Below are 26,363 nucleotides of genomic sequence, written 5' to 3' on the forward strand. Positions count from 1 at the left end.
TGCCATCAATTTTGAACCTTTTCACAAGATTCTAATTTTCTGATATGATGAATTTGAGATTTTCATTTGTTGTCATTTGTAATCATCAAAATTAAACAAAATAAACATTTGAAATATATGAGTTTGTATGTCATGTATGAATATAATATACAAGTTTCACTTTTTAAATGGAATTACTGAAATCAATCTACTTTTTCATGATATTCTAATTTTATGACCAGCACCTGTATGTTTGTCGAACACACGTGCAAATAAAAAACACATGCACATGACTGGAGACAGTGCATTATTTTTAAAAAGGTAAAATAAATCAGAATTGTTTAAACTGTAAGATATTGTACTTTGTCCCCACTGATGCTTCATAAACAAACACTGATGTCATTTATCTTTGTAATTTTTAAACGACAATTTGACTGACACTCAAGTTTTTTTTTGTCATTTGTTTGGCTTCTGCATACCACTTTTTACATTATTATGTCACTTTTTGCAGCACTTGGATAACATTCATGTGATTCACACTCACTAGTTTGAGCTGAGACAGTATAGTGCACACTGAGTGCAATAAATAACTCAATACATTGTTTACCTTCTCATAACATGCTCTTCTTTCTTCTGTTCCCCTAAAGCTGTATGGTGTCTCCAAAGACGCTTCCCCCATCAGGTAACAAGACAAAAAATAATAAGCTTTGTTTAGGTCTCCACAGTTCTTGACAGAAGATCGATTTTTTTTTTTTTTTTTGATATCAGTTCTTTAGATTACTTGTCATGTCTCAAGACTGAAGGCCAAGATTGAATTGTACACCTTTAAAGTGAATCCATCTGTGCAAAGATCCTTCTTGTTTTTGGAAAACACGCTGATGGTTTTTTATGGTCATGTCAGCCACAAGGACAGAGAGAGCAGGCTTTAATTTGAGCGGTCATGACCAGGTAGTCAGAGGACGAACAAATCAACCCTGCAAGGCCTGCTGTCAGCTATCAATTATTGAAGCAATGGGGGACTTTAGGTCCTGAAAGTGCTTAAATTTTATCATTAATTTACATCTTTATTTGCCCCTTTCTGGTGAGAGTTTGAACAATTTCCACATCAGAGACAGCTTTTATTACTCATTATTTTGCACATTCAGATATTTGAGTGGAGCATTGTATTTTTACATGAAACAATTTTAAAACATTTTGCAACAAAGTTAATATTTTTTCTGTCTTGTTCTGAAACTTAGATTAACCATCTATTAGCCCTTAAGAAATGTTCTTTTTATGCTGCAATAAAACTTCTCTACTATATAGGAAACAACCATCTTTATGACCCTAAAGCTTCTTTAGTTTTTGGTTTGGTCATTGTTCACATCTAGATTCTTCCCTAAAATGTTTTCCCACCTGACTTGTCTTCACCACCTCACTGCTGCAGCCTCATTTATTGTGCTCTTTGCCAACAGCATGCATATGTTTGCAGCCAAGGCCAAGGCCAACCACAGGGGCTATTTTATAACACATGTGAGAAGTGTGTAAATTGAAGTGGGGTAAACATGCTATTTAGAGCAAATAATGTGCTTACAAAATGTAAAATTCAACCACAGAATAACACCTAATGTAATTTAAAATGCTTCTTTTTTTCCAAACAGAACCCAGTGAGCATCTATATACAATACTAAAACACCTTATGTTGATTATTCTTTAACATTTGTTACTTTTCAGTAAACTTAGTTGGTTCATATACCCCCTGCCTGTCATTTCATTATGAAATTTACAGATAAAGCAAGTAGGAGTCCAGTATTCTGCTGGAAAATTCTTCATTCTCACATTCTTACATGAATCTCACTTTCACACTTGAGACAAACCTAAATGCTTCAGAAGTCCAGCCACCTTTACAGTAGCAGCCCCTCTTTGAGCAGGACAGACTCAAAAGGCACAACAAAGACTGTGGCTTACTCACCCAGCCTTTAAACTCTCCAGAAACCATCTAATTTGATATGACAGCATCTGTAGGAAGCAAGTTAAATCCAAACAGACCCCATCTCACAATGCACAAGGATCAAAAGATACATTGGTACCATCTCAGGAGCACACACACAAGGAAAACCTCAGACATTTTTTCTTCCATTAAATGCTAATTTCAATATTTGCATAACAGCAATAAAAACTAAAACCTTAAATCCATTAAGTAAAGATTTTTACTTTTTGTTCTATTGACTCTAATATTCACTTGGCTAAATCGCCTGGCAGAAAACCTTGATTTACCAGTTAATGAATCATCTTAATTTTAACAAATAACCTGGAGTCAGCTTGTTCCTCCTTCTTTTCGCAACTTCTACCAGTATTTAGAAACTCATAACCCATCTGTGAGCCAATGAAAAAATGATGAACTTGTAAAATACCATCAGCTCAGCAATTCTTCATGTGAACTTGCTTCTCAGTGCTTCCTGTCACCGAAGAGTAATGATGTGCAATGTTTCTCTTATTTTACTCAACAAGCTCGCTAATAAAGCAGGTGTACTTTAAAAAAAGAATAGAATTATATGAGGGTAAGTAAAAGTTCATAGTTGCATTCATATTTTTAAAGCTCTCCTTTTGAAAACTATGTTTTTACTCAGGAAAATTAAAAAAAATAGTTAAGGCTGACAATAAATTACTATTCCTCTGAATAGGTTAATGTTTTTATGTTATGTCATACTCATCTGGTTTCAAATACCTACAAATACTTACTTAATCCAATTTGCTACTACAAAAACCAATAAACAGAAATCTAACAATACAGCAAACCAATTATTAAATCAGTGACAAAAATCTTCTCCCAGAGAAACAAGTTCTTTAAAAAAAGCATTTTTCATCTTCAATAAAACATCTTGTTCATGATAAAACAGAGCTGATTGACTGTCTCTACTATTAAACAAAAACTCTCAAAAAGAATCAGAACCAAAAACCCAGCTTCATCCCGATTGGTGCCATAAAACTGATTAAACTCAGTTCAAAGCAATGAGATTACATTAGTTAAAACTCACAAAATGCTTATTTTTTCAAACTGTTTTAAGCAGGAATTTCACATGAAAGTTAGATATGAAAATATGTTTTAATGTCCTTAATTCTTTCAGTGTCTAAATGTAATTATAAAGTCATGGTTTGATGGAGGGGGCAGCTTGGTGGAGCAGTAGCGCTGCAGCCTTGCAGCATAAAGGTTTAACTCCCAGCTGGGACATTTTTGCTTGAGGTTTGCATGCTCTCTCCGTGAATGTTTGGGTTTTCTCCAGGTACTCCAGTTTCTGTCCATAGTCCAAAAACATTCAAGTTAAATGTCAACTCTAAATAGCCTCTAGGTGTGTTCAAAAATGGTTGTTTGTCTCTATGTGGCTTTGTGATAGACTGTGACCTACCACCCAATACCTGCTGGAGCTCCCTGCACAGGATGAAATGGGTAAATAAGATGGATGGATGGATGGAGTTAATGAAGGAAGAGACTAACTGAATGAAATATTTTCTAAACCAAAAACATAGACATTTACAAAGTCTACAATACCATTTGAAAGCGAGCAGTTTGTCAGTCAAATCATGTTGAATAGTTCAAAACAACTATGAACCAGCTGCTTAATTTATTTCTATCTGCTCTTCTTATAGATCAAATCTGGTGGGCGCTTTTAGAGTTCGCTGGAGTGGCCATAATGCGAAGAGCGACTGAAGGGCAATGGAATCTTAATGGTGATGGGGCGGTAACGCTCACCCTCATTTGAACTCTACTGCCTCTGTCACTTTCTTCCCTTTTGATAACTCCTCACATCCCGACAGAACAAAGGCCTTTTTTCAGACCCCTGTGCCCAATTTCCTCTTTCCCATTTACCTGCCCATTAAGAAAAAACTGGGAAGAAAGAGGACAATGAGCTTCTCTTGCAGCGCCAGCACCAGTCATTACTTAGACTGTGTCGCTACTTGCAGCTTGGCTTGCAGCTGCTAATGATGAGGGATGACAGTAAAAAGAGGAGAATCCCCTCTGTGCATTGAGCAGGAGGGTACAATAACCTGATTACTAACGGCTGCATGGTAAATAGCATTAGATTCTTTTTTCAGACGCGATGCTCACTCCAAGACTGAGACTGTCCTAGATCAGGGCAGCTGCATCTTTTTCTGTGTAGACGAGTTTATCACTGTGCTTTCACGTCACAGTCCCAAAGACTATGTGTGGGTGCTTTTATTGCAAAACATAACTTTTTGTCTTCTTTTTGGCATTACTGTGGCAGTTTATTAAGTCATGATTTTATTTAATTATCAGAAAAAAGGCAGGTGCATTGCAGGAAAAAAATGCAACTTTCATTTTACTGAGTTTACTTATAATCCAGATAGTTACAGTATTTACTGTACCTGTCTTGACCCATTAAGTCCCAGGTGTCTGTGTTACAAACATAGATCCAGAGTTATTTATGGAGAGATGAAACAGACTGAGGCTGGCACTCAGTAATGTACAAGACCAAGAGTCTGCAGCCAGTGCTCAGTGCCGAAGTCAGCACAAATTAATACTCATAATGGAAATGCTAACATGAAGGATCTGAGGATTCAGGGCTGTAATGACTCTGTCCCATTTGTGCAGATAGACTGTCATCAATTGTTAACTGTAACTAATACAAGGTGGTACATCTACACGGTCTGCACATCCATGAGGCAATCTGGATACAGCTGACAGTGGAAGTAGCTGAAACAATTTAAATTTTCAGCAATTGTTTTCTCTTATGTGGCTTTATCAATTACGACAATGGTTTTGTTACTACTTTTGTGGAGACTAATAATATGAATAAAGAAATATGACTTGAATTTCTCTGATAGTTGCATTAAATTGATTCTTATATTATTAGAGATTACAAATTAAGTAAAGTTTTCACTAGACATGTTCACATTTTTTGTGAACAATAGTTTTCAAAACAAAAGGCTTCAATGGTCTCAGTACATCTGATGTAGCTTTTACAAACATCTGTTAGTTTCCTTTCTTTGGTAAATGGACTTCATTCATATAATGCTTTTCTAGACTTGCTGACCACTCAGAGTGCTTTTACGCTACAAGCCACTTCCACCCTTTTACACACACATTCATACAGCACCTTTTAGTCTATACCGTCTCTTACAGGCTGTGCAGGGCTTTTTCCTCAGCGCACTCACTCACCACTTGACGTACCAGGAAAAACATGCGGTAGTCCTGCCTGACAGGAAGCCACGACTGAACCGATGGTCTGGCAGAGAGTAAAGAAAACCAGGGAGAATATAAACCGAGACAACTGAGACCAGTAGTGACAACAGAAAACTGGTGCGTCCAGGCAAACTAGATATTAACCAAAGTAACCAAGAGGTCAATAAAATAGGAAGTAGAGCAAACCAACACATGGAAGCAAGCTGACAAATCAAAAAGAACAGGAGTATGATACAGTGAAACTAAAGCTCACACACAACCTGCGTCACTAGCATATGTTTAGTCCTGTAGAAGGTCGCAGATCGGCCATAGAGACTTTTATTCTGGTAAATTCTCCAGACTATGGTTTGGATCACAAAGGAGAACCAATTTTATATTATTTTTATGCTCATAATTCAGTCAGTGTCAAGTTTAGGAAGCAGCTGCTCATGTACAGAAAGTAATGACAGCGGAAAATATGTTGTGTAAAGATGTTTGGTGTTCTTGCTGAAGGTGTCAAATGAAATCCTTTGAGATGTAAACCATCAGCATGTATTTTGGTGTCAGACCCATCACATCTCCAAGACAAGCAGATGATACACACATCCGGTTCCATCAAACAAATCGTTTCTATTTTTACACTCTTCAGACCTTTACTTCTGAAGGCCTGAATCAAGATAGAAAGATGAAACATGCTTTTAAATATAAACCAGGTCCAAAGGTCTTCAGTATTTTTAGACATGAATACACAAATGTTCCACTTAAACTGACTGTTTTAAATTGGCTAATGAATATTGAATGCTTTACCAGCCTCTTGCCCTTTTTCTGATCATACTCAGATTTCAATGACATAAACAATGATCTTTGTAATTCCTTTTTAAATATTTATGATGTTGCAATGAAAGACTCTTTGTGGTTCGAAATTTTAAAGCCTTGGATGTTTTTGAGCCAAGAATGACATTTTTAAAAATATTGCTCACTTAAGGACAGCATTCTCTAAACAAACTACAAGTTCATTCATGTTATTTTGAGTCTTTTGCTCATATTTTACTAAAAAAATAAGATTTTACCAATATTTTAGAGATAAAACTGAATATTAATACCAGCAATATTTCTTTAAGCAATTTAACTACCACATGCAGATTATAGTTGTTGACTTCAGCACCCCTATGGTGGTACCTTTGCTCATCTGCATGCACACACACACAAAACACACAGAGTAATCAGGTTGCCCAGACACAGACCCATTAGGCCCTTGTTTCCTTGAGTGACATTGGTCAATTAAAGCCTTTGAAAGTACCAGCTTCAGAAAAAAAAAGTAAAAAACAAAAATAAAAGTAGGAGGAAAAATAACCAAATGCAAGTACAGGCATTATAACAACCTCCCTGACTGCTGCACGGGACTATTTTTTAACCCTCATGCCCCTTTTAGATATTTTTTGCTCATCACTCAGATCTCATAAAACACTATTTTATTAACCCACAGATTTTAATATCAAAGAGCAATTTCCTACATGACAGAATGTGTTAAGCAAATCAAAAAAAAAAAAAAATCTATAAATCAACCTTCAAAGCTTTTCACACTAGATACAAATGTTAAGATTGCATGTATGGCAACATATGGTTGGAAAAGATCAATGTGCTGAAACGATTTTAAAAATAAAGAATATAAACCATTACCTTGCAGTTGCAGGTCAAGTTTAGATCTCTAGAAATTATGTTACACTTGTTCACCCCCACCCCGGATCAGTGAGGTGCCACACTGCCTCTTGAGGCCCTAACATCCAACCCCACCTCGCTGCTATCACCCACCCTGGCTCTAATTCACCAAACCTTCCCTGGAATGGTTTCAAATCTGGCTGTGCAAACAGGACAAGCTGCTCATTGTTTATGGATTCTCTCACTCACGCTGTGAAAGGAAATTAATGTTTTTTAGATGAAGGCTTTAACATCTAGTATTGTTAAATGATCTGAGCTCCTGGTAATATCTTTCTTAAGCAATTATTCCCAATAATTTGCTTTTTTAAATCTGTTGTCATTTAAGTTAACAGTAAAATATTGTAGGAACAATTTTTTGTTTCCACTTTTAGCTGTCATTGCTCTCATTAAGATTTAATGTGGAATGGATAGAATTAAGAAAGTTTTTTTTTTTATCAAGTATTTAGAGTAAATAAGTATAGTAAAATAAGACTTTGGCCCAGTAAGACTCGTTTTTTTTAAAGAACATTAATGGGACCAGTGCCTGTTTTGGATGATACTGTTATCAGTAAAGACCGAGCCAGGAAGCTTTTTTAGACTTCCATTGTTTAGGCTGATCCAAATAATTTAGCAAACATTTAACAAGCTTTTGGAAACAAAAGACAGAACTGCATACAGTACAGCCAACAACCAGGTATCCAACCCTCACATCCCCACTTTACATGTATTTAAAGAACTATTTTTCACTAAAATGTTGCACTTAAAAAAAAAGATGCTGTCAGGTAATTTTAGTTTTCAAAAAAAACTTTACATTTATGTAATGAAATCTGTTACATAAACTTCCTCTGTCTGTCAAAACAAGCCCATTTAGTTTACTATTTTGGCAGCATCCACTTTGTTTTAGTGTAACACAAGGAAGCTGGATATAATGAATACCAGTTTTTATTTGTTCTTCACAGAAAAAAAAAATCCTACTCCAGAAAAAAGGCTGTCTTTCAGCTAAAAAAAAAGGTTTTTATGTGTTAAAAGAAGACAGGCACATCCACATGAGAAAATCAGAATGCACTTCACAAATTATTCATGGTTATTGATGTTTTAAAAAAGCACTTTAGCTGATCCATTTCATGCAAATTGATAAACTGAGTGAAATGATCCTCTTTAAAATGTTCCAGTTTAGGTCTTTGATAGTGAAGCGCTGCTTGTCACATGTAGGTTGTTCATGGACGCAATGTAGCGAACAAATCTGCAGACTTTCTTACAATCGTGCAAAATCATTTTAGGATGCAGTCAAGCATCTAATGGCACCACTATGATCTTCATTGTAAAGCCATCAAAACGCAGTATGACCAATAAAAAGAAGGATGGCCTAAATGGAAGCTGTTAGCTTGTTCTCTCCTCAGAGGGTCTTTTGCAACAAATTACTCTCTTTTAACATCTTTGTTGGAGTTTGTGAGGATACATTAGAAGGGGAAGTGTCCAGATTAGTGTTGGTGCACCTTAATGTGTGTGAGGAGGAGAAAAGGAGGCATTTCCTCTGATTCTAATGGAGGCAGGATGATGTTCGAGTAAAACCTACATGGAAACTTTAATCAAAATGTAGTGGCATCATCTCTCTTTTTCAGTTCTCTACTCTTTAGAATTAAATCTTTTGAGGCTCTTAAATTAAAATAAGCATAATCCTTTCTGAAATCTGATCAAGGTTGCCTTCAGCCAGATGTCATTCATTATAAGTAAAGCGCACATAGAAAGCAGTTCCAGTGTTGCTTCTTCTATATTTGGCAGAACTCACCCCATGTTGGATTTTCCCTGAGCTCTTTAGCAGAACAAGACTGATGTCCTGATGTGACTGCGCACACCAAGCCAAACTGAAGCCTACATTATTTGCTGTTCATGCAAAACGGCTGTGAAAGGTGAGACTCCAACAGCAGCTCTATAGTTTTTATTCTGTTGCTGTTGTCCAGATTGCTTGTAAAACTAATTTTACACATCTTGACTTTTTAATGAAACTTTATTTTCAACCAATAAAAGAAGCAGTGAGTCACGTCAGCAAGCCAGCATCTTTTCAGTTTCATTGAAACAATAAATCATCGCAAATCTGCAAATTAGCATTGCATGTAATTAGACTAATCTCCTATAATCTCACCTATTATCAATCATGAAATAATTCCCTCTTCAACAGATGCTATTCTATGCAGCATTTTTACAACGTGTTTGCAAATGCTCCTGATAAATGAAGCTCATTGATTTTCTGTTTAATTGTTCTGCTATAAAACAATCATACTGTCAATTAGGTATTCTGAGTTTTCCCTCTTCAGCTGCGAAAACAGAGGAGAAATATGATAACAGATTATGAGATTTGTGCTTTCTGGGTGTAAACAGATATTCACTATGGACACAGAAGGGGGATTCCTCTGCACAGGATCGGCCACTTTGGAGCAGAAGCTGGCTTTATGCCCAGCTGTTAACTGGGGTGGATCTAAGATTTCTCAATAGCTTTGTGTAGTGTTGCTTTTAGTTTCTATTTTTAAATCACTGGACCAAACAAGCCCCTTTGTCGATATTTTAAAATAGTTTCACACTTGATGATAATAACAGCTGTTAAACATCCTACGACCAGCCAAGCACTGCCTGAGAGCCGCCTTCATCAGGACAGAGAAGAAATTCAGTATGCTATTTTTCTCATGTTGGGCCACTCAAGAAGACCAAAGTGATTACTTCTAGTGAGGAGTGGATGCCGCTGTTGTTGCTTTCCACATGTAAATGTTAGATTACCACACTGAGGAGTTCATCGTTGAAGGGAAATGTTTCTGCTGGTGATTTAGAACTGGTGCACAGTGTGTGTGTGTGTGTGTGTGTGTCTGGGGTGTGGCGGGGTGGTTAGAGTGCTCCTCACACAAGATTAGATGTGGGCAGCAGGGTTGATTACACAAGAGGCTGGAGGCACATGTAATCACGTCATACAGCTTTTTTTGTTTTTTTCAACTGTCTCTTTCCCTCTGCCAGTCCTGCTCCGACTGTCTGCTGTTAAAAAGGTTCATAAAGTAAAACAAATTCTGAAATTCAGTATCTCAATGTCCCATACAGCTGAGTCTATTTCTGTAGTGAAAGTTGTTGGCCATAAAAAGAATCTGCAAACAGAGCCGGGCAAACTTTCTGTATTGTCTTTCATCTCACTCTGTCACTGTTGAGAGCAGCTGGGGTTTAAAAGAAAGTTATATTGTGACTATTACTGGACAAGGTTTAATAAGTATTGTGCTTCTGCAGTTTTCAACTCTCTGGTACACCAGAAGACTGTTCTTAAAATGTCCAGAGAATCCTGAAGATGATTCTTTTTCCATTCTCACCGCAGCACACCTACAAGTGCTGCAAAAAGCATTAGTAACATCATTCAGCCACGGTTCAGTCACTGATTTAGACAGCTTAATCCTCAGAAGCTACTGAGTCCAACAGGTCAAAATGAGAGAAATTAACAGAACTAAAACTTCATCAGTACTAAGCTTGAAACCACAGGAGGTAAAGAGTCACAAACATGCTATAAATATACCCAGAATTTCAGCAAAACTTAAGAAATTTGCAGGATTCTGCAAAATATGGCAATACTTCCAATCTGATACTAAAATGCAGTTCTTGCTCCAAGTGGAAGTGAACCAGTATGTGAAATAACTCTATACTTCACCGTATGCAGTGTTTAATTTGGTTTAAGTTTTACTTGGGTGTTAAGCTGTCTGAAGTGTCATGTTACTGTTACATTAACAAAACAGTTTAATCATAGTGGTGTCCTTAATAATGACCAAATCATTAAAATGTTTGAATTTCCTTCCGTCTTAAAGTGAAAATTGAACTGCAGGTTTTTAAAGTTACATATAATCACTTATTTATAGTTAGTATAAAAGCTAGTTCTAAATATTAATTATATTAATATTATTGGCATATCTTTTCTGTTTATCACTTTTGTTCAAATGAAATCATCTCAACAAGAATCATTTAGATTTCTATGTTTGTTACACATATTCACAAGGCTTCCAAGAAGAGCTTCCAGTAATTATTATGCTTTTTGAATTAAATTTATGTGGCTCTTACCATCTAAAAATAATCATTTAAACAAGTTTAATAATGAATATTCAATTTCTGCTGGGATTTTTGATTGCTGCCTAATAATCACCTAAACAAAAACAAAAAAGTTAATTACTTCTGAATGATAGTGTTTTGCAAGTCCTACATCCTCTCTTTTTCTGTCTTCATTTTTTCTCTACAACATTGTTATAGCTTTCACTGACCTTTTCTGTGGCAGCTTGTCTGCCTATCTCGTGGTATTTGAGATGATGGCTGAAGGACAGACTTTAATTGACATGAAAGCATTCTTGATGTTGGGTGAGTTGAGGAAAAGGAGTAGTTTTAGGACACCTTGGAAGTACAAAGGACACAGTCTGTTGACGAATGTCTTTTTATAGTTGAAGGGAGAAAACAACAAAGTCGTTCTTCTGCAGTTTGGCCACAAAATAATTTGATAATTTATTTTGATATTTAGTTGCAGTTAAAGACTTTTTAAATCTTCCTGAAGGTATAAGAAGATTAAGTTGTTGCACAGTCAGTTTAATACTGTTATTTTGTTAATATTATTACATCTTGAATGAAATTGTGTTTTTATCGTTTGCATGCAAACAAGACTTTTCTGACTTTTCGATGGATTTGTCACCAGTTTAACTGAAAGTGAAACATAGTCTAAAGCCTGAAAAAATACTAATCTGGTTCTGGTATGCTTTAAGTACCACACTGACTGACGTGCAACTCTTATCTCAAGAGCCTGCTTATCCGTTTGCTGGAAACTGAATAAACAATTTGCGTAAGCTCTCATCGCTGAATGAAATTTGCTGGATGAATTTCATTCTGCTTCCTTGTGAAAAGTGTGAAAATAGTTTTGATGGGTATTCAGAAGTAATACTGCTAGGTAATGTCTGCAGAGAGTGGATTGGAGATTTCAGCAGACCAGAAACAGAAGTGTGTAAACAGAAGTGATTCATTATCTGCTCTGGGAGTTTATTTCCATCCCGTCATCAATTCAGACACTTCCAGTTAGAGCTGCTGGTGTTGTGCATGAAGGACCTTCTGTCACTTTTCTACGGAGCAGCAGCAGAGTCAGCTGTAACCACCATGTTCCAGAGGCTATTATCTAATTTAGGAACATTTTTACATATATATTTGTTATATACTGTTGCACATTTAGTCTCATACATCTGTATATTTTACATGTATGCACATTTCATTTTTACTTCTTGATAATTTACGCATTGCATATTTTGAAAATGTGGCAAATGTGTGCACCACGTCACCAGGCAAATTATTTGGCAATTAACCTGATTAAATCATTTTGTAAAACTTCATTATATGTGTCATTAAATTTCTCATCATGAGATTATAGGTCAAAAAAATATCTATTTATCTTTTTGATTTTTCCTTTGGTTTTTGTATATAAGTATGAAAGTAATATTACACATACCAAAATAAAAAAAACTCTCCTAATGTGCTCCTTTCTGATTTGAGGCAATTCAGATGTAACCATGTGTTAAAACTGCTTTTTGATTTGGTTGATTTATGCTATAGTTAATAGTTTTTTAAGCTGTTTAATTTCCAACATCAAACATGACTTCAGATATCTTCAGCTTGATGTGTGGAAGGTGAAGATGCTCGGTATCACTGTGATGAGGAAACTGCAGAAGAGTTTTGAGCATCATTCTGTTTTTAACACCACACAAATTTGAGTAATGAAACAATCTCATATTTATTCATTAAATTGTGTGTATTTTTGTCACTGTGTCCTACTAAATGATTCAGGTCATTTTAAATGCTGAAGTTAATAGGATTACTTCCTCTGTATATGCATTCTTCAGACTCATACTGTGCATACACATCTGTGTGATTGGCTTTATGAGAATATATATTTTATGTACTATAGACATTATTGGCTTGTTTTCTGTTTTTTTGTTTTTTATTCGTGTTGCCATGTTTGTATTTGATGGGTCTGTGGTTCGTTTTGTTAGATCTATTTTGGTTTTATGGTTCTTTTTTCCCCGCTCTCACTCAGTGCTTTTAGCTTGTCTTGCTTTCTGCTTTCCTGCCACCGGTTCTGGTTGCCAATCTTGTGATTATCTACCTCAGCATATATATACTTTCTGGATGCCTTTGTGTTTTTCATCCTATCCTCATTTTTGTTAGTCCCCGTGTTTCCTTGCTAAATCGTTTTTTTTTTCACCCTACATTCATATTTTGACTTCTTGTCTTGTAGTGCCTTTATTTTTCACTTTATTGTATTTTTAAGTAGAAATAAAAATTATTTGAACCAATTCCTGCTTCCTTCCTGTCAGCCTACATTTGCAATGTCATGCCCACATCTCTGGAAACACATTGACATAATCTATTTTTTAGTGTCTTATACAGTAACCTTCACCAAGTTTCAATCTTAAAACAGCACTTTGCACGAAGGATTGAAAGGTACATATCAGTCTTCAAAAAGGTTTTGACACAGTTGGTCTTGGATGCAAACTGGTCATCAAACTGAACCAAAACAAAGTGCTTACAGTAACTGCTGACCAACTGAGAGGAGCTGACATTTCTTTTAGATTTTAATACAAAATTCATCAATAGAAATGGGAAAAATTAATTGGAAATTTGTGGACTCGGTTATTATTATTGTAATATTTTGTTAACTGTATATGTATAGGTCTTGAATTGTAATAATCTGAACCATCACAGGTTGGTTACAATATTTTTTTTTATTGATTTGGTGTGAACAGTATGAATCTTATGAAACCTAAACACCCTTTTTCATCTTGACTTGTGGAAACCTTTAAGAGTCACAACATTAATGCTCTGGTTTGATCCTTTCTGTGGTTAATTTATGATTTAATCCATGATTTATATTCAAATATAGATTCTGTTATTGTGTTATTATTGTATTAAGTTAGTACAGCAGGAGTTTGTTAGAATGTGACATTTGTAATACGCCCATTAGGTGCAGAGTGATAGACCTTATTAAAAGTATATCTCATAATCCAAACCTTATTTTGAAAAACAAAGTCTTTGAATTTCAACAGAAATTCATTAAATGCAGATCATAAATTGGTTTGACTGTTTTCATTCCCTGACAAGCACTGCCTCAGTAGTTCATGAGGTCAGAAACCAGTGGGAAACAGATTACTGTAGTGCTTGAAGAATGTCGCTTACTTGCATTTTCAAACATCTTGTTCACTTTTCCACCAATTTAAACAAATATTCTTCTCCTAGAAATCAAGTCAGCTGCAATGACTGGCACAGAAACCCAGATTAAAGTCGTTTACTGTACATACTATTTAACTACTGTCATGCTGGAAACTACGCTGCAGGGACTGTTCAGCTTAATTTGCCCAATAACTTTATTCACCAGTCTGCTCCGTTTCAACACAAATACACACCAAGGAAACCAAAGATAGCAGCAAAGGGCTGCTTTAAATGAGCTAAACATATCAAACCACAGACATTTTCCCTCACAGACACTGTCACAGATTCACAGAAATGTCTACAATCCCATTGCTGTTGTCAGTGATGAATTACTCTGAGAGAGGAAAGAACTGAGAGCTACAAGGGAGCAGTTTTTTCTTACCACACGAGAGAAGCAATGTAGAAATGACTGGGTACCCATTACCCAGGGACACAAACAGATGTTGCTTTGATTTGTTTTTCTGTCTAAATCTCTCTCTCTCTAGTCATCACTTATTTAACAAAAAAAGTTCAGTTCCGGCTTCTAAAAATTAATTTTGTGATTCAGTCAAGATGCTTTAAATGTTGGTAAAAGGAGTTTGTATTTTTTATTTAATAGAATGATTTTCACCAGTATTCCTCAAGCCAGGAAATAATTGCCTCTATCACAACAAAATACTGCTCAGACTGAGGCAGGCTAAGGTCGAGGTTCTTGGCTGTTTGGTATTTTCTGTACAGTCAGGTTATAAGTTTTTAAAGCCTGCAGTGCTCTCTGTAATTAGGCACACACACACACAGAGCACTCTACTTTTCATATCCATACTTATTTAATCAAAACATTGTTGGTAATAGGGATGTAATGGTGCTCATAATTCACCTTTAATGTTTCTCAGTTTTGGACAGCTTTTGGAAACAGAAAGTAATTCAAATAGGACACACTTAATATGATGGGGAGAAAACAACAACTTGGCAATGCTAAAGCATTCTCACAATTGCTTTTTTCTCCTAAGACAAGATACTTGTACTTGAAGTAATATAGATGCTGATAAAACTGGAGTGGAGTAGAAACAAGCTTCACCTAAATATGTTCGCCTGACACCCGTTGACCTTATTCTTCATTTGAATCAGGGCACTTTTCTACTGGGGAGTTGTGAAAGTTTCTTCCTGTGTTGGCATGCATGCCATTATTTTCCATGGAGCTGTTAGCTTTGTAACTTGTAGTTTCAAAAACATTAATTCAAACATGCAGTCCCAAAAACAACCAGGAGAAGCACATTATGCTCAGCAAAAAGAAGAAAACAACCTCATATCATGTTTAAAAATTTTCAATTCAGTTAGTTTTTTTTATGGTGAAATTTACTGACAATAACACTGTGAATTAACTGATATTTCCCTTTTTCCTGTATGTATTCAGATGTGTAAAATTAATGTTTATTGTGGGAAACACCACATACCAGAAAAAAGTATATTTTGCTCTTTCTGTGAAAGAGATTTCCGATCACTGTAGCAAATATCTGATTTGATGTGAGGAGTCATGTCTGCTTACACTAAAATACAGATTCCTAGCAGTAAACAGATTTTGTGTATAGATAACAACATTTTAATGCAGTGTTGTGCACAGGATGCTCTTGATGCAGAGCCCAAAATCCTCTGTAGACATTAGAAGACAATCAGGTCCAACATAAAGGCATTAAAGTTTGCACAAAAGACCGATTCCAACACCTCCCCATGACCCATTGTTTTATTCTTCATACTGCCAAACTGTGACTGTTAACACTTTTATTTGGGGCATTAAAAGACATCGTGTCATACAAATATCCCTTATTTGTAGGTAAAATCACCAGCATCCACTTGATCCTGAACAAATGGTAGAACCTAAGGAAGGAACAGGGACTGAGCTTTGGTTTCAATTTATGTGTCCTAACAAGGGCAAGCAAACAAAGCTAAAATCTTTTTAGTGAGTGTTTGCGTAAAACAGAGTGATTCACATTTAACTTGCAAATGTAATTGTAGGAATAGTCAAGTCTTTACTTTTGGCCAGTAAAAGATGCTTGTATCATTGTTCGGCTTGCTGCCAAGTAGAAAGTCAAGAGCAGGATCTTTTCACCTCCTCTCTGGCACGCTGCAGCTTCTGTCATACGGAGATATATGAATCACATATCTATGCATCATTACTTATGTGAACATGCCACTGTGTCCAAGGGCACACAGAGGCAAACATGAATGAACACAAAACACAAACACGTATAGTCAGCTTACAAACAAGAATAGTGGCACAGATTTGGAGTCTGATTGTTGCTCCGTTACTTCTGCATGTCTAACAAGCCTTCAGACTTTTAAGTTGGTGTAACCTTGATTTATTCAGCCAATTATTCTTTAAGCTCTGCAGCCCAGCCCTAACTCCTCAATGACTTCGACTGTATGTATTGTATTTATAGACATGCCTGACAATTCTCCCTCTTAGCTGCTTGATATACACTCAGAGAGCAACTGCAGGAAAGTGTGATCATTTTTACCTCCTTTACCTTCCATTTTTACATAATGCCATAAGTCTATCCACAGCAAAATCCTTAACAAATTTCATATTCATCATCTTTCTGTACGACTTTGCAAAAAATGTTAAATTGCCACATTTTTCAGCTACACTATGAATATTCTAACCACTTCATCCTTCATTAGACATGCAAAAATAACATCAAAGGTTCTTGTTTTCACTACAGTTACCCACAAATGAGCTTCAAAGAGGAATTAGTGGTCATGCGACAAATAGCGCTCAGAATTTAATGTAACAAGAATTAGAACAGCTTGAGTTTGTGTTTCAGCATTTTGACTTTTTTCTGTAAACTGTTTCCTTTTTCCTGCTACAAACTGCCGGGTAGTATTAGGTTATAAGTTAAAGGCTGTGACAGGAAGATGAAATCCATGCTATTGGTGATCGTGAGAGGGATAAAACTAATATTTATGGGCACATGGCAATTGTTGGGATAATATGCAAACCTTGGTTTATTCTGGAGGAATCTTCTGAAATTATCTGACAGGATCACTGGCCCAGAGGGAGACAGCTACTGAGTAAAACAGAGGGTGAAGACAGTTGCTGTATAAGTTCAAATCAAGAATCATAAAGTTGGGAGTCTGCAAATCAAAAGATGAGTATCTCTCGCTTGGGGTGCATGCAAAAAGGAATTTTCACTTTAAAACAGTAGTTAGATTGAGCCATGAAAAAGATAAGAGAAGTGTTTCATTTGTTCCCCCATTTAGCAGCAGTCTAGATGGGCCTCATTACTTCAGTTCAACGTTTGAATCTGTTCCACCATCTGTTGGTATTTTATGTGTAGCTTTTATTATATTTAAAGCAGCAATTCAAATCTTCATAGTTCGGTTCAGGGTTAACAAATGTGACAACTAAATGGGTTATTTTTAAATTTATTGGCAACTTAAAGAGTCTAATTAGTTTTGTTTGCATAATGCCCTGTCCTAAAATCAGCCATCAGAAAATAACACACAGGAACAGAAGGAGAAACGTAACTACTGAAATGACATTTTAACTGAGTTTCCAAACTAATACTTATTTTTACAAGTAATCCAAAGCATTGCACAGTTGTGACAGCTCCTGTCAAGAGAAATCACATTTCTTATTGCCATCTTTTTATCACTATTACAAATTACCACTTTGGCAAAAAAAACCTTAATGTCATAACCTCATCTTAACAGCTCATTGTTCTTTATCACCCCACATAAACACTTCACTTTAAGTATGTAGGTATGCTAATTATTTCCAGAGCCTTTAGTTTTCAGGTTGCACTTCTTTGAAATAAGCTTTCTGTTTGGATGAAGTACACAGACATCATCTACACTTTTGAAACTACAGGCTCAAAACCTATGTTGTTGAAGATTTGTTGCCTCCTCAGGTGCCATCAACCACTGACTGAGTGTTGTTGTTGTTGTTGTTCTTTCAGCTGCTCCATTCTTCAGGGGTCGCCACAGCGGGCAAACTTGCACGAAAGATTTGGCATTTGTTTTCTGCTGGATGCCCTTTTTGTCACATCCTGGGCTTAAACCTGCAGCCTTAGGATTACAAGATCACTGCACTGCACAACCACTGACTGAGTGTGATATGTGTTTTAATGTTTTGTGCTTTGTTAGCTTTGTTTTTTTTTAGATTTTTCCAAAATTGTGAATTGCTTTAACCATAACTGTCTTTTTTATTTTTTTAAAGATACCCTTAATTTTGCATTGCAGTCATGCCTGTTGGTCTTATGTTTCTTTGCTTTGTCAACCCCTTTAGATTTTACTTGTCCTTAAACAAATCTAGAAATAAAGTTGAGCTAAGCTGAGTTTAAAGACTTTGCAGAAGAGTCAGAATCTCAATTACTCTGAGCAACTTTCACGAAAATGAAAACCTAGCATTACCTAGAAGGAGTGTATATCAGCAGCCACCTTGCATGCCCAAGTTTTACAGAAAGAAAAATTGCAATTTGTTTGTGGTCGGAGCAGTTGTTAGATACTTAATATCTGTTATAGCCATTTTTGTGTTTGCTATGATTGAATAGCAGTGGTGTCCATGTTGAATCAGTGTCCATTCAGTGATAGCTTTCTGAGAGATTCATTAAAATCTGCCTCTGGGTTATCATATCTTTTGTTAACAGACAGACAAACAAACACACACACACACACACACACACACACATACTTACTTACACTCACGCCCAGACACACACAGATGATAGCCCTTTCATGGTGGCAAGTAATAACAAAAAATGACTTATAAATATCAGGCAATTTTGTCTTTGTTTCTGTGTCAAAGACAAAGATGAGCTAACTTATATTTCATTAAGTTAATAAATTATTCCTACCTAGATTTAACCCACCAAAAATCTTAAATAAAAATCAGTTTTAAAAGTGGTCAGATTCTAACTAATATGCAAAATTTTTAGACATGGAGCACTTTATGAAACATTTGACTTTAACATGATCTGTTTATCCAATAAAATAGTTATTAAACTATTTCAGAATGAATAAAATTATTGCCTTCCTGACTATCTGAAAATTTTACTTTAGGATCAGATCAACTGCATTGTTTTAAATTGTTTTTGATGTGTTTTTAAATAATACAAAAATTGATTTAAATTACTGCCTAAAAGATGAGGATGTGCAAAGATTGGTTGAACCATAACAAAGAGTCTAAAAGAGAATTAAATATAGAAGCTAAGATTTTAATACAGCCTGTAAATCAGCAAGCATTAAATCATTCCTCAGATGTGAACATTTTCCTCACATCTGGTACAGTGAAAGACATAATTGTTTATCAATGCCTCTGATCCGTGATAGCTCATAACTCCCGGGTGGTCCAACCACACGCTCTCTGCGCTCAGGCCCTTAAGACTTCTGGTTTGTGGAGCAAATTAATTCCCAGTTGGAGCGCGACTGTTATGAATGGTGCTGGGCGCAGGAGATGGATGAACAGCTCGTTCGCCCGCACGGCCCTCTGCTCCCGCTGACAAAGATGCTGGAGCTTGTCCTACTTTTGTTGCATGAAACAAAAACAAAAAAACGTGGCTTTGTACAGTAGCTCGGGGGACTTTCCACGTGGGGGCTCGAAGGGCAGCTGTGGTGACGGACGTGGAGCAAAGAATCACCCTGAGGAAATCTACCACCAGAGAGAATGATAAAAAGCTCTGAAGCTGTGAATTTGGGTGCCTATTAGCATCGATTCTATCCCTTTTCAGACACAGGCTTTGTGTGTGAGGAAGCTTGCTATTTATTTTTGTGTGTTTGCATGTGTGTGTCTCTGTGTGTCATTAGTTTAGGCCAAGACAGTCTCTTGACATTCAGCCTGGGACTCATTATGTTTTACAAGCATCAGGAGATGTAAATCTGCTATATGGGCAATTCTTCTCCAGCTAAATCCATTCAATTAGGAGTGTGTCTGATAAAATAAACAGTTTAATCCCTTCTGTATGTGATTTGCTACAGCATAAAATATATATGAAGCAAATTCTTTACTTTAACCTAAATAGTATATATTCTACTATATGGGGAAGCCAACTACTCCAAACTACTGGACAAAATACAGAGGTGAAAAAAGACAGAATCACAGAAAAAATAGGTAGATCTTTGGCATTTCAATACTTGAAAACATAAAAAGCACAATTATACTCTACTGTTATTATTTGCTTTTTTTGTTTATAATTAATTTCAATAGAAAGCAGTTTATACCATGAAATTAGGTAACACAGATTGTGCCTCTGACTTTTTGTGTCTTTGTTTTCTTTGTCACTTTTGCAAAATATCATCATAAGAATAAAAACAGCTCTTTATTTCTGTCACATTAAGATTGTTTTATAAATTTTCTTTTGACATTTGGGTATATCAGGTGTAGAACAATTATAGATTCCCTGATTTCTTTCTTTTTCTGACATTTTAATATTACTATTAATATTATTCTAAACAAAATGTGTCATGGCAGCTTTATTTTACAAGAAGTACATATGTTGTAGGGTTAATTATAGGCTTAATCTCAAAGATTACATAACTGACATGTATTTTAAAGTTAACCAGCTTCATCATCACGGTTTGCACCTTGTAATAAACCAAACTCTATAGAAATCAGTTTAAAAAAATCCTGTGACCCATAATGATATTAATTTAATTTGACTGCTTGTCTCTGTATAGGTTCATTAAGGAAAGCGGTTGCCTTTTAACCGCCGCAGTCATGGTGTTGACAAACAACATTCCCAAGTAAAGTAATGAAGCGAACAAAAAGCAGTTTGCTTCATTAAATTTAGATGTCGTCAGGGTAACACCAGGACTTAAACAGCAAGCTGTGTGTTTCACTAAATCTCATTCAACACATCCAACATAACACTACAATATAAACTGGCATAGAGTGTAAAAAAACATCCAGGGAGTCAGGAATCCCTCTCATCACCCCCACCATCAAGTAGGTGGTTAATTAGGAGTCTAAGTGCAGATTTGAGGCATCATTTGTGCATAAATATTTGATACACTGGCTGATGGGATATTAATGTGAGATATTTCCTCCTCTCATCTGATCTTAACTTTTCATATCTGCTCACCTTGCTCACACACACACATTTTGCCTGAATATTTTTAAATTATTTTATATTATTGATGGAAGGGTGTTCAAAGAGCACTGAGAACAAATGACACAGAATTAATCAAACTCTTGTAATATGTGAGCAAGAAAAAAAAAACTTTTTTATTACTTTAGTCAAGACAACAGCTAATGGTAAATACTCCTTGACTCTCTGTAGCCTGATTTTTAAGCACAATAAGCAAAACCAGACATCTACAGAGTACTATCCACACTATCCAAAGAGTGCAATCACAGTTCTTTATTATACCTGCTTAATAACGTCAGTAAACGACAGCCCCCTTGGTGAGGCGTTGCATGATGCAGAATCTTTGTTGTTTACGTAATCACTTCTTCTTTGATTTTAGTGTTTTATTTAATTTTGTATTCTTTTGACCATGAAGTGAAATTCATCTGAGGTTAGCAGTTCCTATTTTTGGGTGTAAAGTTACATTGGATATACAGCATAAAGGTATTCACAGAATAATAATCTATAATAATAGAACAATCTAATGACTGCAAAGCACCACTTTAAAATGCAATGAAGCACATCCCTCCGTTTTTCAAGGCTGTGTGCTTTGATTTTGAACTCAGCTCCTTATAGGATTGGAGTCACAGCCCAAAGCTTCATTAAACTAACCTTTTCACCACTTTTAAATATGGTAAACCTGTTACCACCATCAATTATTTATCCCATCATCGACAAATTCACAATTAAAAACGCACTTTTTGTGAGGTTCTAGTCCAAAAGTAAAGGAAAAAATGTGCCTTGAAATGAAAAAACAAATGTATTTTTCAATGCATTGAATCCAAATTTCCGAGTTTCTTGTCGACTTTTAGTTTTCTCTCCTGCTGCAGATCACCAACAATAAAAGCTGGAGCTTTTCTTTCAGCTATACACCACCTGATTCAACTCATTATCTTGACTCCTGAAATAGTCAGGCCTATTAAGTTGCTCTTAATCAAGACCATGGTTCATTAAATCAAGGAGACTTTAAAAAAGAAAGCTTCCAGGACTATTTTGTCACGCCTGAATTTCACCTCGCCTGTGAGAGATGAATGGAAGAAAGCTTTGCATGAACTCGAGGTTGGAGTTAAAAAAATTATGACCTAATCAGCTATGATTGATGAACCCGTGTCACATTGGTGTAGAGAATGAATTTGCATAAACTGGTAGTGAGAGGCTTTGTCACCCTTGTTATATAAGCTGATTGATTTGGTTGATTGCTCAGCTTTGTTCTTAATGAGTCTGCTGGCTAATTAGGCTTCTAAACTGTCTACAAGACTTTTTTTCCCGAACAGAATACTGCTTATTTTTTCTTATTGTGTGAACATTTAAATCAACAGAATATTCAGTGGAAAATTTCATTAACAGCATCTGATCACATGACAGAAAAAGCATTTGTATGCTTAATTTATTAGTGGTGGACAACCTAAAAAACATTTTTTTTCACCCATCAAATTTTACGCCATGAAAATTAGGAGTTTAATATAAAATATTAATGCAGCTAAGATCTTAAGATACCCAACCAGCATCCGAAGTCTTCCCTGAGGTAGTCTGAATATGATAATCAAATTATGTAATAAGGTTGTGCTTAACAGAGCAAATATCCAAAGGCTTCACTTCCATTAAGCCAGGCTGTCTTTTACAACACAGCACAAGCTCTTAATTAGATTTACTCTAAACATGAATGCCAAGACAGAAAAACCATTATAACATTTGGATCCTGTCAAATCTTATAGAGAGATATCATCTGAAGTTTTTCTTCAGGTGTCAAAACAAAAATATACAACACAGTTACTGAAATGATATGTCGTGTAGCTTTTAGTTCATGCTGAATCAGCTCACCTCACTGTGTTTCAAAGTTGCACTCTAGCACAAAAAAATAACAAGGCTGATATCCACACCTCTGCTCCTTTTTTACCATATTTATCTTTTGCAACATCAAATACGGTAAGTAAACATGTTCTCACAAAACACATGCAGCAGCTACATGCTCCACAGAGGGATGCTGACAAGAAGACAGAATGAATGAAGAATCAGAGGAGATGAGCCCAGCCAGCATTGTGTTTCTGCTCCTGCCAACCTCTGATATTCACACACAGACCCAATCCACACTGGTCAACCTCAAGGAAAACATTTGGCTAACGAACCTCAGCTCGTGCCAAGACATTTGATTCTTCCACAAGACTTCTGCACAGCATGAGAGCATGTGCATAAGAAAAAAACAAACAAAAAGAAATTGCTTCATGAAATAAAATCCACACAATCCATGAGAGGAACAAGAGTTATGCAAGAAGAAATCAGGATGATTTAAGCCTCCTGAGCTGCAACATATATGAGCAGACAAATCTTATTGACTGACAGTTGTGTAATGACGATAGATGTACAGCTGCAGGAACGTCAGGGCAGGAAATCTGATAGCTCAGCCTACGAGCAACCGAATGATGAACTGGTGTTGCTCCCATCAACGAATCTATGTATAAGCGTCATTTAAAATTCCAAGCTACGGAGAGCCACAACTCTCAATTATTCATGCCTCAAGCTTTTATTCAGAGGGCACATCAACAAAGGGAAACATGTAAAAATTAATATTTTAGAAAACATAATCAACATTTATACATTGTTTTACAATTCCACATGCATAAAATGCATGCACAATATGTGTTTTATTAAACTGCATTCTAAAACTCTTGGAAAACTTTACTTCTTCAAATGCATACACACTAACTTGCAAAAAAAGTTCAATTGTTTCCAAGTTCTAAACTCAAAGTGGCCCATCACTGCCAGGGTGCTCCTCAGTTTTTACCCATTTTTTCTGTTGTTATCGCAAAACAACATTCCTCACTCATTCTTCATCTGTGCAGTCTTATCAGTCCACTTCTTGTATCAGACATAGATTTGGTCACGTATTGTGTGCACGCTCACAGTTCCACACATTTGACTTCAAAAAGGAAAGTGTTGCCAGCAGCAAGATGAATGCATCAGTTTCAATTACAAACAGAGAAAATATTTTTCTTTTATCCTCTGGTTATTTGCTTGTATTAAACTATCCCCAAATATGAGTGAGATAAATTGCGCAGAGCAACATGACTTGCATGCAGGCAATGAAAAACATATAAATTATGAAATAATTGAAACATGGATGAAACATGAAAAATGCACAAAAGGAGATAAACTGAAGATGGCTTTTTATTAAGCACTGGGAAAAAAAACCCTGTGCTAACTTATTTTATGGTGTATTTTCAACAAATACTCATCTTTGAGTAACACATCATAAAGTATTAAATTTTAGTGTTAAAGCTTCAGACTGTAGACCGAGAAGTCTTTTATTACATAACCAGTCTGCAAGCAGAACTGTCTTTGTTAACCACGAGTATTATTTTCAATCCACACATCTAAAGCATTAAAGTGACTTTCATGAAGCACACACAGTATTGTTGTTCTGGATCAGTAGCTCATGACATCAAACATACAGTTTCTATAACCCATCTGAGGTGTGACAGGACTATTTCTTATGCTGTTAACGCTGAGTCAGCGTTCACACTATTGTTTTCCTGTTTATAGTTCATCCTGTAGGGGTTTATGAAATCAAACTATTTCTAATATTTTGTGCTATTTTAACATTAAAACATTCAGCTCAGCTGGAAATAGTGTGCTATGACTTTTGTTTTTTATAACTTTTATACTTTTAAAATATTTAACTTTATTTACAATAAAACTCGCTATAGAAATGCAGAGAGATCTCTCTGATTCAAAAACAGTGACAATGCAGGAAATCTACTTAGGCACATTAGCTCTGCTTTTGTCTTCTTGTGTTCCTTTCTGCTACTTGTAGCTTTTAGCTACGGTTTTTCTATTTTTAGCTGCTAGATACTGTTTTGCTACGTTTAGCTTTTAGCTACAGTTTTGGAAATTATTTCTTTTAGCAAAAGCTTTGCTGATTTAGCTTCTATTCTACTTGTTTTAACTTTAACAGTTAAGTTAGCTGATTCTAGTTGCTTATTTTGTCCTGTTCTTATTTTTTATGTCTGAACTAAATGTGGGTCTGCACTCATTTTTGCAAATTGCTGTTTAAAATTTGACGTCGGGTTAGATGACGTCACTTGAGCTGTTTTATCTGCACAACAACTATAATGATGTTTATAGTAGTGCCATGTCTGCCTCAGTCCGGAGTTGCCGCTTGTTTACCTGTGTCATGCACCTGCACGTGCAGTAGGCATGCAATAGTTTCAGTGAATATAGGAAATAACCTATTAGTAGTGGTGAATAAGAATCGGTTGTTTTAGCAGTAACAGGGCATAGAGAACATGTCCAAGAAGGATAAACGAAACATTTGAGCGGATCTACACTTGCCTTGCGATCACTTGATAGCTCCCTAAAATAAGAGTAAAAGAAACGCCCTTGACATGAACTAGGCTGCTGGAAGAAGTGCGACTTGTCTTGTTCCAACTATATCAGTTCATGCTGGACGAGAAACAGAGATCTCACCTGTAAATGCCCCTGGTACATATTGAGCACCCAGTCAGAAGCGGATCCCTCCGGCGGCGGGTCTTCTCACTTCTTCCAGACTTGAAGCAGGCAGGAGCAGGGTGTCAGACTGGAACATGAAAAGCAGCGGCAGAGTTTGGGGGGCAGGAGGTCCCGGAGGAGCAGACAGAGCGGAGCTGTCCTCTCCTCAGGTGCTGAAGAAGCGCTCATCCAGGATTTCTGAGGCGCACCGGGAGCGCAGAGTCCTCACTCACTGCCTGCTGGTTTGGTTTTTAAACAAGTGCCGTTTTGTGACAAATATAAGGTAGCATCTAAGTCCTCATCCTAAGGGCTTTCCAGTTCTCCAGTCCGACTCCCCCACCCCTCCTCTCCCGGCTGTTTTGTTTCTCCTCTCGGTTCACTCTATTCTTATAGTGCGCTCCTCTTCCTTGTTTGCCAACTCGCCACTGTAACCCATCCCTCCGGTGCCTCCTCCAGTGCTGACGTACTTACTCCACAAGGAGGCACGCAAGAACATTTCACTCACTTCATAGCATGTTCAATTAAAAATAAAAATCTAAATCTCACACGTATGATAGTTCCCTAATTCAAGCACATCTGTGTTAGTTTTTCTGTGTTATGTGTTTAACCCAACACCCAAAATGATGAAAAGCCACGTATGTCTGTAAGTCTGACAAAGTGTGATGTCTGCATGTGATGAGCAATTT

At 36.3% G+C, this 26,363-nt stretch overlaps 1 protein-coding gene across 3 annotated transcripts in view; it reads right to left on the reverse strand.

Moving 5' to 3' along the window:
• The window catches only part of pex5la (peroxisomal biogenesis factor 5-like a), a 71,262-nt gene extending 45,219 nt beyond the window's left edge, over positions 1–26,043 (reverse strand). For all 3 annotated transcript variants that reach the window (XM_037974189.1, XM_017407023.3, XM_017407022.3), the window contains exon 1: positions 25,657–26,043. In XM_037974189.1, coding sequence (XP_037830117.1) covers positions 25,657–25,677 — 21 coding nt within the window. In that variant the 5' untranslated portion in view covers positions 25,678–26,043. The remainder of the gene's footprint in view (positions 1–25,656) is intronic.
• Positions 26,044–26,363: the final 320 nt, after the last annotated feature.

This window comes from Kryptolebias marmoratus, linkage group LG24 (genome assembly GCF_001649575.2).
Source record: "Kryptolebias marmoratus isolate JLee-2015 linkage group LG24, ASM164957v2, whole genome shotgun sequence".
NCBI classification, from domain to species: domain Eukaryota; kingdom Metazoa; phylum Chordata; class Actinopteri; order Cyprinodontiformes; family Rivulidae; genus Kryptolebias; species Kryptolebias marmoratus.